At 41.7% G+C, this 12215-nt stretch overlaps 1 protein-coding gene across 1 annotated transcript in view; it reads left to right on the top strand.

Moving 5' to 3' along the window:
• Positions 1 to 12215, top strand: part of GRIK4 (glutamate ionotropic receptor kainate type subunit 4) — a 284535-nt gene that overhangs the window by 126768 nt on the left and 145552 nt on the right. Inside the window, exon 3 of the mRNA XM_070952502.1 lies at positions 3022 to 3119. Within this exon, the coding sequence (XP_070808603.1) occupies positions 3022 to 3119 (98 nt within the window). The remainder of the gene's footprint in view (positions 1 to 3021; positions 3120 to 12215) is intronic.

Below are 12215 nucleotides of genomic sequence, written 5' to 3'. Positions count from 1 at the left end.
TTCACAAACAGTCTTTCAGGGGAATGTTTATAAACACCCACCTTATCTCCCTTGGAATGCTGACAGAGAATTAATTGCCAAACACAGGGCAGAGCCAAACTTAGCACAGAGTCATACATAACTTTCCAAAGCTTTAACCAACCTTAATTGCTTCCTGCAAAAGCTCACGTCCCATTCGCTCCTCTTTTATGTCTTATTTTTATTTTTGCATATCTTGTTTTTTCTACTTGTTTCACTTTTCTTCTTTATACTGTAAGGGCTATTCTAACAGCAAATCCTTCACTAAAGTTATTGCATTACATTCTTGATTAAATTATCTTTCCATTGATATCTAATCAAGGAGAGAAGCAACTTAGAACCAAGGAGAAATTTCCTGACAGTTAGAACAATTAATAAGTGGAACAACTTGCCTGCAGAAGTTGTGAATGCTCCAACACTGGAAGTTTTTAAGAAGAGGTTGGATAACCATTTGTCTGAAGTGGTGTAGGGTTTCCTGCCTGGGCAGGGAGTTGGACTAGAAGACCTCCAAGGTCCCTTCCAACTCTGTTATTCTATTCTATTCTATTCTATTCTATTCTATTCTATTCTATTCTATTCTATTCTATTCTATTCTATTCTATTTCTTATTCCATTCTATTCTATTCTGTATTTCTTTTCTATTCTTTCCATACTATTATTCTCTATTCTATTCTATTCTATTCTATTCTATTCTATTCTATTCTATTCTATTCTATTCTATTCTATTCTATTCTTACAAAGTTTCATTTTAATGTATGCTGATCAGTGTACATTTAAAGTGACAATAAAGTGATTCCATTCTATTCTATTCTATTCTATTCTATTCTATTCTATTCTATTCTATTCTATTCTATTCTATTCTAATTTTATGGTAGTATTCAAAAAAAAAAGTGGGGTTATTAGCTAGTTTTAGAAAATACCACTTTTCCCAAAAGGTTTCCACAATTTTGGCCACTACTGTATTTTGTTAGAAAGTCCTCTTGACCTTGATTTGCAAATGTCTCCTTTAAAGCTGCAAGCAGATAGGAAGAAAACACGGGAAAGAAATGTAGGCAGTTTCTCCTAAAGAATAATCACCTCACATGTGGAATATCTTATGTTTCTCCTAATAGGAGAGCTTTGACAGAAGCTGCTGCGGTTACCATCGTTCCCCCGTTAGATTGGTGTTATTCTCCCTCTTACAGGCAGGATTACTTAATTGGCAGTGCGAAGTACTCCAGTACTCTCTGGAGTTGTGCTCCTTGCTCAGTCCTCACAGCATTCGTTGTATTATGCATTCAGGGTTCAAGGAAGAGGAGGAAGCTGAAAGTTACAATTATGTTAATCCTAACCTCTTGGCAATACAGACCCCACATTTTCTTCGGTAGCTTCTCCATAATGGATGACATTTTTTTTTTCCAAAGGAAAGGGAAACCTGCAATTCAGGAGAAAGTTTTCCACTTTTCTGGATTTCTTTTTTCTTTACTGATGAGTTGTTGCGGTGGTTGGTATGGTAAGCCCGCTACGGTTTCCTTCAACCCAAAGTGGTCTATCTCTTCTGTTACACACATAAATAACATGGAGGGAGAAACCAAGGTAGACTTGACTTGCTACAGGTATATTCTCAATGTCCCTTTACCAGTTGTCCCAAGAGCGCTTCCTTTCAAAAGACAATTGGGCTTTCTTTGTTTTTGCTTGAAAACCTTTCGCTTCTCATCCGAGAAGCTTCTTCAGTTCTGACCGAATAGTGGAGAATGTCAGGGTTCCGACGGATGCCCTAATTAATTCATGAGCCTCGACCCTAGTTTCAAAGGAAATCCAGTTATTTATTAGGAGCAACATGTCGGCACATACCCAAGTGGAGTCAGCTCTGCCCCATGTAATTTACATCCCAACTATGACCCTGTTTCCCCTCTCCTCCCAGGGTGTGTCATAAATCACATTCTCCAACAGAGCACTTTCACGGGCTGTAGAGAACACGCCCCTCTGCTAGCTCTGGTAACCTAGGATGAAAACTGATGTGGAAATGTTGGAAAGAAGAAAATTGTAAAAAAAGTCATTTTTTGTTTTGAAAAAAACTGTTCGATAAAAATTATTTTAAAAAAAGAAAAAGATGGGAAAAGAGCAAGGGAAGGGAAAATAAGAAAAGAGGGGAAGGAAGGAGAAAGGAGAATGAAGAGGGAAGGAAAAAGAAGAAAAGGAAGGAAGGAAAAGAAGGAAAAGAAGGAAGGATAGAATAGAATAGAATAGAATAGAATAGAATAGAATAGAATAGAATAGAATAGAATAGAATAGAACAGAACAGAACAGAACAGAACAGAACAGAACAGAACAGAACAGAACAGAAATTTTTATTGGCCAAGTGTGATTGGACACACAAGGAATTTGTTTTGGTGCATACGCTCTCAAGTGTACATAAAAGAAAAGAGAAAAGATAAGAAAAGAAAAGAAAAGAAAAGAAAAGATAAGGAGGGAGGGAAGGAAAGGAAGGAAAGGAAGGAAGGAGGAAGGAAGGAAGGAAGGAAGAAAGGAAGGAAGGAAGGAAGGAAGGAAGGAAGGAAGGAAGGAAGGAAGGAAGGAAGGAGATTATAATGAGAGTGAGGGAGGGTCTGAGGGAAGTCCTGCCTTAGCACTTGACCACCACAGGTGCCACTTGGGACACAAGTGATGTCAAGTTGGCCATGCCCAACATGGCCATGCCAACCATGGCCCACAAGGTCAAACACAACCCTGATATGACCCTCAATGAAATCGAGTTTAACACTACTGGAATAGTGGTTGAACTATTGGCATGCGACTGTGAAAAGGCTAAAATACGCTCGTTTCATTCCTGGGATGATTCAGTGGTACCTTCATCCGTCACACCGATCCTATGTCAGAAGATGATAAACTACAGTATGAGTCATGATTTCGGGTCCCTCAAGGCAGCGTTGATTTTCTTGCTTACAAGTTCACTTGAGAATACCAGTAATCTTTCTTTCCTCTTTCTGCTTGCTGGCTGACTCTCTCCGTGGGAATCACCAGTGTGTCAGATCCTCCCCAAAGGAGTGGTCGGTGTCCTGGGGCCATCATCAAGTCCTGCTTCCAGCTCGATCATCAGCAATATCTGTGGGGAAAAAGAGGTGAGTGGTGTAAATTTTGCTCCCCCGTGGAAAATGGCAGCTTGTGCTTTTAAAATACTCAAAGTGTAAAAACGGGTCTTGCTTACTACCTAGAATTTCTCAGGATCAATGTCCTTCTTTTTTTTTTTTTCCCTAGATAGAATTCTTTATAGAATAGAATTCTTTATTGGCCAAGTGTGATTTGGGAGACACAAGGAATTTGTCTTTGGTGCATCCGCTCTCAGCGTACATAAAGAAAAAAATAAAATATATGTGATTTTGGACAGTTTGGGTCTCCACGTTTGAGATGCTCCTCCGAAGCTGGATGTTCAAAGGATGTAGAGTTTCGCTCTTTGGCGTAGGGTTCCCGTTGTGTGACACACTGAACCAAGTTAAACAACGGATTAAAGATATACATGGGCAAATGGACATGGCAACCCTTTCAACTAATCATTCCCTTAAACTGCTGACAGCAGTTAAAACAACTTTCACTCTGGAAAAGTATTTACATTTAGAAATGCCATCAGTGGAGAGACAGTTATTTGTTAAGTTTAGATTCGAACTTCTAGATACCAATGTTAGATTCGGCCGTTATCGGAAAATCCCGTATGACAAAAGAATATGCATATGTGGGGTAAACGTCGTGGAGGACACGGCGCATATAATATTCAAATGTAGTCTCTATCAAGAATTAAGAAATAATATCTGTCCCCAATTATAAATAAATTTCCCCACTGGAATATAAGCCAAAAATTAGCATTTCTGTTGAGGGCTGATTCTCCTCCCCTGGTAAGAGCGATCACTCGATACCTTAAAAGAATGACGGCAATACGAGCCAGTTATATCAAAAAAAAATTTATCGATTGTAAGGAAGATGAGCTCAGTTAGAGAGGAGCTATCCTATTTGGGTTATCTAGTCTTGGCAACTTAGCTATTGAAATTTGATATTGTAAAATTTTAATGTCATCTATCATATATTTTTAGATTGCTATTTTTGTAACTGTTTTATCTTTTTCCCTTTTTCTTTTCTGTTTTGTTTGAAAAGGCCTTCGGGCTATTCAATAAACTATACTATACTATACTACACTCTTTGACAGTGCTGGCTGGGGGATTCTGGGAGTTGAAGTCCACCCATCTTCAAGCTTCCAAGGTTGAGAAACACTGGTATAGGGTCTCCTACTTAAGCAGGGGGCTGGACTGGAAGACTCCCAACGTCCCATCCGGCTCTGTTATTCTGTCATTTTTCTCACTGTTTTTTGTTGTTGTTTTGTTTTTTTGCTGGGGAAAGTAAAATAAGCCTAACGCCCTGATGGATTACTTTGAGAGGGAGAGAGTATCAAACGTTAAAATTGTCACGGCCATTTGCAGGCATGATAACCTGACCACTTCGCACAAGAGCCTTGATAGTACAGTGGTTACGCACCCTGTTATTAACACAGCTGCCTGCAATTTACTGCTGGTTCGAATCTCTCCAAGGCTCAAGGTCGACTCAGCCTTCCATCCTTTCTAAGGTAGGTAAATTGAGGACCCAGTTTGTGGGGGCAATAAGCTGACTTTGTATAAATATACAAAAGGATGAAGGCTATTGCTTAACGCACTGTAAGCCGCCCTGAGTCTCCGGAGAAGGGCGGCATATAAATCAATATATATATATATATACCCAACCGGCTGCTGACGGTCTCGAAATAAATCAATGCAAGTTGAATTAGTAACTGAAGGGCTTTTAGAGCAGCTGGTGGAGTTCAGATGGCCCATTTCCTGCTGCCAGAGGTAATGCCCCCCTTGGCCCGTCAGTCCCTTCTAACTTCCTCTCTTGCCTCTGCCATCTCTCTACTACAGTTGCCAACAATGAGTTAGTTTCCGAGCTCAAGCTGAGCTCGAGAACATTCGTCAGTGTCAGATTCCGACCATCAGCCCTTCTTCAGATATTTATCCTGATTAACACCATCAGCAGAATGCTGTCTTGATGTTGTGTTTGTGGAGGATCTTGCTGATTCTGTCCGTGGTGCCTTTTATGTATGGGAGGAGGGCTTTGCCGTTTTCTTGACGAATAAGTGCACGCATAGAAGAACACAAGAACTCAGTCAGAAAAGAGGAACCAACTTCTTCCCTGGTCCAACACCTTAAAGCCACAGGACATGATATTGACTTTAAAAAGACCAGAACTATCACCAAAACTGAACACTTTAACAACAGAATAATCAGAGAAGCCATCGAGATAGAAAAACGCCCACACAGCATGAACAAACGAGACGATACCTCCCGCCTACCAGCCATTTGGAAACCCGCCCTTATTGACAAACGAGTCCCTAACACGACGAATGACACCAGACCCACACTCACGAGAGCCACACAGGATGTCACCACCACACATCCACGCAGAAAGCAGACTCAAACCCACACTGATAATGAGCCACGACCAAGGACCAGAAGCCAGACCGCAGCTGCATCATTAGCCACTTTAAACCCCTCCAATCCATACATGAAGCAAACTGACACCCACCATGAAGAGCTCGCACGGCCACAAACACGAAGCCAAACAACAACAACGCAGCTCACCAGTTCAAATCCCCCTGCAACTCAGACTAAGCTGAGCACAACCAAGCCCCCACCCAAACAGAACATACCCCCAGCCAATCAGAGCACAACCAACCCCCCATCCAATCAGAGCACAGCCAAGTTCCCACCCAATCAGCTCACACCCCCACTAGCAGTTAAAAGGAAGAGACAGCTGCGATCTCACATTGCTCCTGGAAGCACGAAGCCGAGAACACCAGCCTGAAGATGACGAATGAGACTTCGTCGAAACGTCGCCAAGACACTTCCAATTTTACGTGGGAGAAGACCCGAATAACCAAAGACCTACATATATATATATATATATATATATATATATATATATATATATATATATATATATATATATATATATACATACATACGTATACACATACACATGTATGTATGTATGTATGTATGTGTGTATGTATGTATGTATGTATATGTATGTATGTATGCAAAAAATTAAAATCTCAGGTGTTTTCCCGCGTCATGTTAAATAAGTTAGTTAAAATGTTTAAAATTCTGGTTAAAATCCTAGCTTAATGTATGTATGTGTGTATGTATGTATGTATGTATGTATAGTGTTAAATTTATATTTACTGACAAAGAAATCAAGGGAGACTAGTATAGATCTATTTCAAGCTATTTAGCTCTCATCAGCTAGTCAATGGAATGCAGTGGCTCAGTGGCTAAGACGCTGAGCTTGTCGATCGAAAGGTCAGCAGTTCAGCAGTTCGAATCCCTACTGCCATGCAACAGAGTGAGCTCCCGTGACTCGTCTCAGCTTCTGCCAACCTAGCAGTTCAAAAGCACATAAAAATGCAAGTAGAAAAATAGGGACCATCTTTGGTGGGAAGGGAACAGCGTTCCGTGCGCCTTTGGCGTTGAGTCATGCCGGCCACATGACCACGGAGACGTCTTCGGACAGCGCTGGCTCTTCGGCTTAGAAACGGAGATGAGCACCGCCCCCTAGAGTCAGGAATGAGTAGCACATATGTGCGAGGGGAACCTTTACCTTTACTTTTGATGCCATAAAGAATTTGTTAGCTTGAAAATGCTGTATGAATTATGTCTTGGTCTCCTTTTCACTCAATGTGAAGAATCGCTGATTGAACCTTCCTTGAATTCTCCTACAAAAACCTTCGCAGAACCAGAGAACCAGGACAAATAATCTCCAATGAGCAAGGAGGATTTGTCATAATGTGCAGGAGTTGTGCAAGGCAGAGGAATATGAAGTAAGAATTGTGCCCGGTCGTTTGAGACTGCAGGGCTGAGCAGCATTGACCCCCAAGCCTCTCACGCTTCGCAGATCTTCTAGCTAAGCAGTGGCATGTGGTGCAATGCTCAAATTCCATGCGGGACTGCTGAGCAAAGCCACAGTTTTATCCTGTGGATGCCTTGACTCCTTTCACTGAAGGTTGTAAGCTGGAGGACAAGATGTTCTTTCTGATTTTCCAGCAAACTGCTTAGACCAGAGGCGTCCAACCTTGCCCATTTGAAGACTCGAGGACATCAACTTCCAGAATTCTCCAGCCAGCCATGTTGGCTGGGGAATTCTGGGAGTTGAAATTTTACTTTTTCCTGCAAAAAAAAAATACAGTGAGAAAAATGACAGAATAACAGAGCTGGGAAGGACCTTGGAAGTCTTCTAGTCCAGCCCCCTGTTTAAGCAGGAGACCCTATACCAGGAGTCAGCAACCTGCAGCTTTGGAGCCGCATGTGGCTCTTTCACCCCTCTGCTACAGCTCCCTGTCACTCAAAATATCACTCACAGCTGCCAATGTGTGACACTTGCCTGCATGCGATTTATTGAGCTTTTCAACCCCTGGAAGGCCAACCATGGATAAATCCAAGAAAAGAAAAGTTTCAGAAGAAAACAGAACGTTTAATTCAACTATATATGCTAGTTTGGTTTTTTTTTTTTAATTTGATTTATATGCCGCCCTTCTCCGGAGACTCAGGGTGGCTTACAATGTGCTCAGCAATAGCCTTCATCCTTTTGTATATTTTATACAAAGTCAGCTTATTGCCCCCACAAACTGGGTCCTCATTTAACCTACCTTAGAAAGGATGGAAGGCTGAGTCAACCTTGAGCCTTGGCGAGATTCGAACCTGCAGTAATTGCAGGCATCTGGTCTTAATAACCAGCTTAATAACAGGGTGCCTTAGACCACTGTCCTACCAAGGCTCTTTTTTTGTTTTGTTTTTGCCACTCAAGAAATACTCAGGCACGGGAAGGGTTTTGTGGCTCCCGGTGTTTTCTTTTCTGTGGGAAACGGGTCCAAATGGCTCTTTGAGTGTTTAAGGTTGCAGACCCCTGCCTTATAGTATTCCAGACAAATGATTCTAATCTTGTCTACTTTGAAGGAGAATTATTTGTAGCTCGGGGTTGAAATGAGCGGTCCTCCTTGGTGCTCTCTGACTTTGCTTGCCTGCATGTTGGCTGGGGAATTCTGGGAGTTGAACTCCACCAGTCTGAAGCTAACAAGGTTGGACACCTCTGGCTTAGATCTTTGGTAGAGTACGACAGAACAGCAAACTAACAATTGTTCCCTCAAAAATTGCAGCTTTGGGTGAGTTGTTATGGGATATCCCAAGAACTGAAGCAACAAGGAATTTATTTATTTTTATTTTATTTATTTGTCAAGCATATATAAGATAACAGAGGAAAGTATAAATGTGATTTTGAATACATGAAATGGATAGGAATAAATGGGGACAGTAGGACAGGGATGGTAGGCATGTTGGTGCACTTATGCACGCCCCCTTTATGGACCTCTTAGGAATGGGGTGAGGTCAACAGTAGACAGTCTTAAGGATAAAATTTTGGGGGTTTGGAGAGGAAACCACAGAGTCAGGTAGTGCATTCCAGGCATTGACCCCTCTGTTGCTGAAGTCGTATTTCCTGCAATCGAGTTTGCAATGGTTTACCTTAACTTTGTATCTATTGTTTGCTCGTGTGTTGTTGTGGTTGAAGCTGAAGTAGTCATTGACAGATAGGACATTGTAGCAGATAATTTTATGTACTACCCTTAGGTCAGACAGAAGACGGCGTAGTTCTAAGTTGTCTAAGCCCAAAATTTCAAGTCTGGTGGCATAAAGGATTCTATTGCGTGTAGAGGAATGGAGGACTCTTCTCGTGAAATATCTCTGGACTCTCTCAACTGTATTAATATCCGATTGTATTAATGTAGAATTGTTCCTCGTAATGAAGAATAACCAGATGTTTCTCCTGGATGTTTTTTTGAAGTCATGCACGCTGAAATACAAAACAAAGCAGACAATTTCCCTATTCCTGCCCTTCACCAGAGTTCCTGATCTCTGTCATTTTCTCACAGCTCTTTCCTGCATAGGTTCCATAACCTCGTGTCCCAAGATGAATGCAACATTTAAAAAAATAAAATAAAATAAATTGCTCCAGTGTCCTCTACTGACAGCATAAGTGTTGCCGTGTTTGCCAAGGCATCGAAAGATTTGCCTTCCCTTCCCCTGATTGATTAACGAGCTCTTTCATTAATATTAATATTATCGGTGATATAATATTAATGATTTTAAATTAGCTCAACAAATGCACCATCGTGGAAAACCTGCTGGCCGAATATAATTATTGGTGATGAAATTTTTAAAACGGGTAATTGAGAGAAGTTGGCAAGCAACCCTTCTCGGTCCTACAGGATGGTCCTGAATTTTGCATGACGGATCTGTCACGCAACATGAGATGACTGGAAGGTGGTTCAGCTGGGAGATTTGATCCGAAAACATTTGGGCCAAATGCTCTGAATGGAATTACAGTTCGGAGTTGGATTGACAGTTTAGGTCTATTTGCTGGGGTGGGGGGAAATATCCTCCCCAAATTCAACGATATCCGTTGAATTTTCTCGTTTTCTCATAAGCCCAGTCCTTCTTTTCACTTCAGACTGACTCAGAAAATCAAATCAGAGCAATTCAATAGTTCGAATCAAAGCATCAAATCAGATGTAATTGCCTAAATAGGTTTGAATGGTCGGAACAATAATCTCAGTTGAAACAATGATTGGATTTGAACTTAATCGGAGCTGATCTGCACAGCTTTTGCAATCCCCTATGGAAATTTTGTTGTACGTTTTTTTTTTTTTTTTTTTTTGGTTACCTGCGACAATCAACAAGCTCTCAGCAAGTTATGCTCATACCATTAAAACACACCTGGTGTAAGGAAGCCCTCATAAAAAAAAAAAAAAGTTGAAATGGTAAAATAAATATAGTGGAAACAATCAAGCGAATAATGAAGGCAAAGGATTGGTAGCACTGAAGGATCAAAATGAAATGTCCATTTAGATGTCATTTTTTCTAAGGTCTAGAAGGTGATGAAAAGACCGACTGAATTTAAGAGATAAGAATTTTGTAATCCTGGTGTCACCAATGGAAAAACAGTACCACCGTTTTCCTTTGCTCCAAACTATGAGCAGATTCACCCAGGAGTTTGTAGAGATTCTCAGTCATCCAGGACTTCCTTGTTTTTTCTTTTGAAGATGTTTCGCTTCTCATGCAAGAAGCTTCTTCAGCTCTGACTAGGATGGTGGGGAATGGAAGGATTGATACTCCTTGCAGACAGTTGGTCATTTGCATCCTTTTAGAGGATCACTGAAGCACCTGGAGGTTTATCTGTGTCCTCAGGGTCACCTGTGTGGTGCTAATGGTACCTGTAGTCTGCTACAGACTTTTAGCTATACAATTTGGACTGGACACCCTTTGAATGGTGTGGGAATAGGAATGGATTTCCGGAGGAAAAATTGCAGACTACAGGAATCAGGAGCACTGCTCAGGTGGCCCTGAGGACACAGGTAAACCTCCAAGTGCTTCAACAACCCTCTTAAAAGGATGCAAAATGACCAGCTGTCTGCAAGGAGTATCAATCCTTCCATTCCCCACCATCCTAGTCAGAGCTGAAGAAGCTTCTTGCATGAGAAGGGCCTCAGGGCCACCTGAGCAGTGCTCCTGATTCCTGTAGTCTGCAATTTTTCCTCCGGAAATCCATTCCTATTCCCACACCATTCAAAGGGTGTCCAGTCCAAATTGTATAGCTAAAAGTCTGTAGCAGACTACAGGTACCATTAGCACCACACAGGTGACCCTGAGGACACAGATAAACCTCCAGGTGCTTCAGTGATCCTCTAAAAGGATGCAAATGACCAGCTGTCTGCAAGGAGTATCAATCCTTCCATTCCCCACTATCCTAGTCAGAGCTGAAGAAGCTTCTTGGATGAGAAGCGAAACGTCTTCAAAAGAAAAAACAAGGAAGTTCTGGATGACTGAGAATCTCTACAAACTCCTGGGTGAATCTGCTCATAATTTGGAGCAAAGGAAAACAGTGGTACGGTTTTTCCATTGGTGACACCAGGATTACAAAATTCTTATCTCTTAAATTCAGTCGGCCTTTTCATCACCTTCTAGACCTTAGAAAAAATGACATCTAAATGGATATTTCATTTTGATCCTTCAGTGCTACCAATCCTTTGCCTTCATTATTCGCTTGATTGTTTCCACTATATTTATTTTACCATTTCAACTTTTTTTTTTTTTTTTTTTACAAGGGCTTCCTTAGGCAGTCCAGTTGCCTCCTGAAAAAGCTCCTTTGGGATTCACCCAGGAGCTCCCCACCTGGCAGTTTAAAATTAAGATGGACAAGATGATCCTCCAGCCCCAAAACATGGATGGCTTTAAAGGTCAAAAAAAACGCAGCTTAAATCGTCCGTCGATGCGGATAGGAATTTGCACCAGGGCCCGGAGCGATGGTGTTACGTGCCTGTATTGGCAAGTCCCTGCCAATCGCTTGGCTGTTGCACTCTCTGGATTAATTGAAGCTTCTGTGTGCGGCCTTTAACTTTTCTGATCTATGACGTCTCATAAAATCTAAGAATGTTGAGCAATTATTCATCCAACCTTTTGCTGGAGGCAGAATCTGCTACAGCGTTTCAGACAGATGACGATCCAGCTTCTTCGGTTTGAAGAACAGAAGAGCTTCACTTCTTAGGAGCGGAAAAAATATACCTTCCCTTTAGGAAATTGAGCATTTCTCGTTTTGATAGAAGATAATATTTGTAGCTCAGGGTTGAAAAGAGGGGTCCTTGGTGCTCTCTAAGCTTGGTCGTTTTCTGGCAGACGTTTCGTTACCCAACTACATAGCATCATCAGCGCTAGAAGGGAGTCTGATCGAGAGTAAACCCGTCTCCCTTTTAGCATTGATGATGTTACCTAGTATGGCAAAGAAATGTCTGCAAGAGAAGCAACCAAGCTCAGTGAGCACCAAGGATCCCCCAAATCCCTGCTCACAGTCACTTGTGCCCTAGTCACTTCCCGTCTTGACTATCGCAATGTGCTCTACATGGGGCTGCCCTTGAAGAGCATCCGGAAGCTCTACATGGGGCTGCCTTTGAAGAGCATCCAGAAGTTGATACAAAATGCAGCGCCCCACATGGTTCCATGCAGACCCCGGTGTGCACATGTATCACCTCTCCTGCAGGAGCTGCATCGGTGGCCAATTTGCTTCTAGGGTGCAATTCAAGATGTTGGTTGTCA

Source organism: Pituophis catenifer, unplaced genomic scaffold (assembly GCF_029215685.1).
Source record: "Pituophis catenifer annectens isolate HBS135680 unplaced genomic scaffold, rPitCat1.0.hap2 SCAF_12, whole genome shotgun sequence".
Classification (NCBI taxonomy): domain Eukaryota; kingdom Metazoa; phylum Chordata; class Lepidosauria; order Squamata; family Colubridae; genus Pituophis; species Pituophis catenifer.
This window is presented reverse-complemented; position numbering and strand designations above follow the sequence as displayed.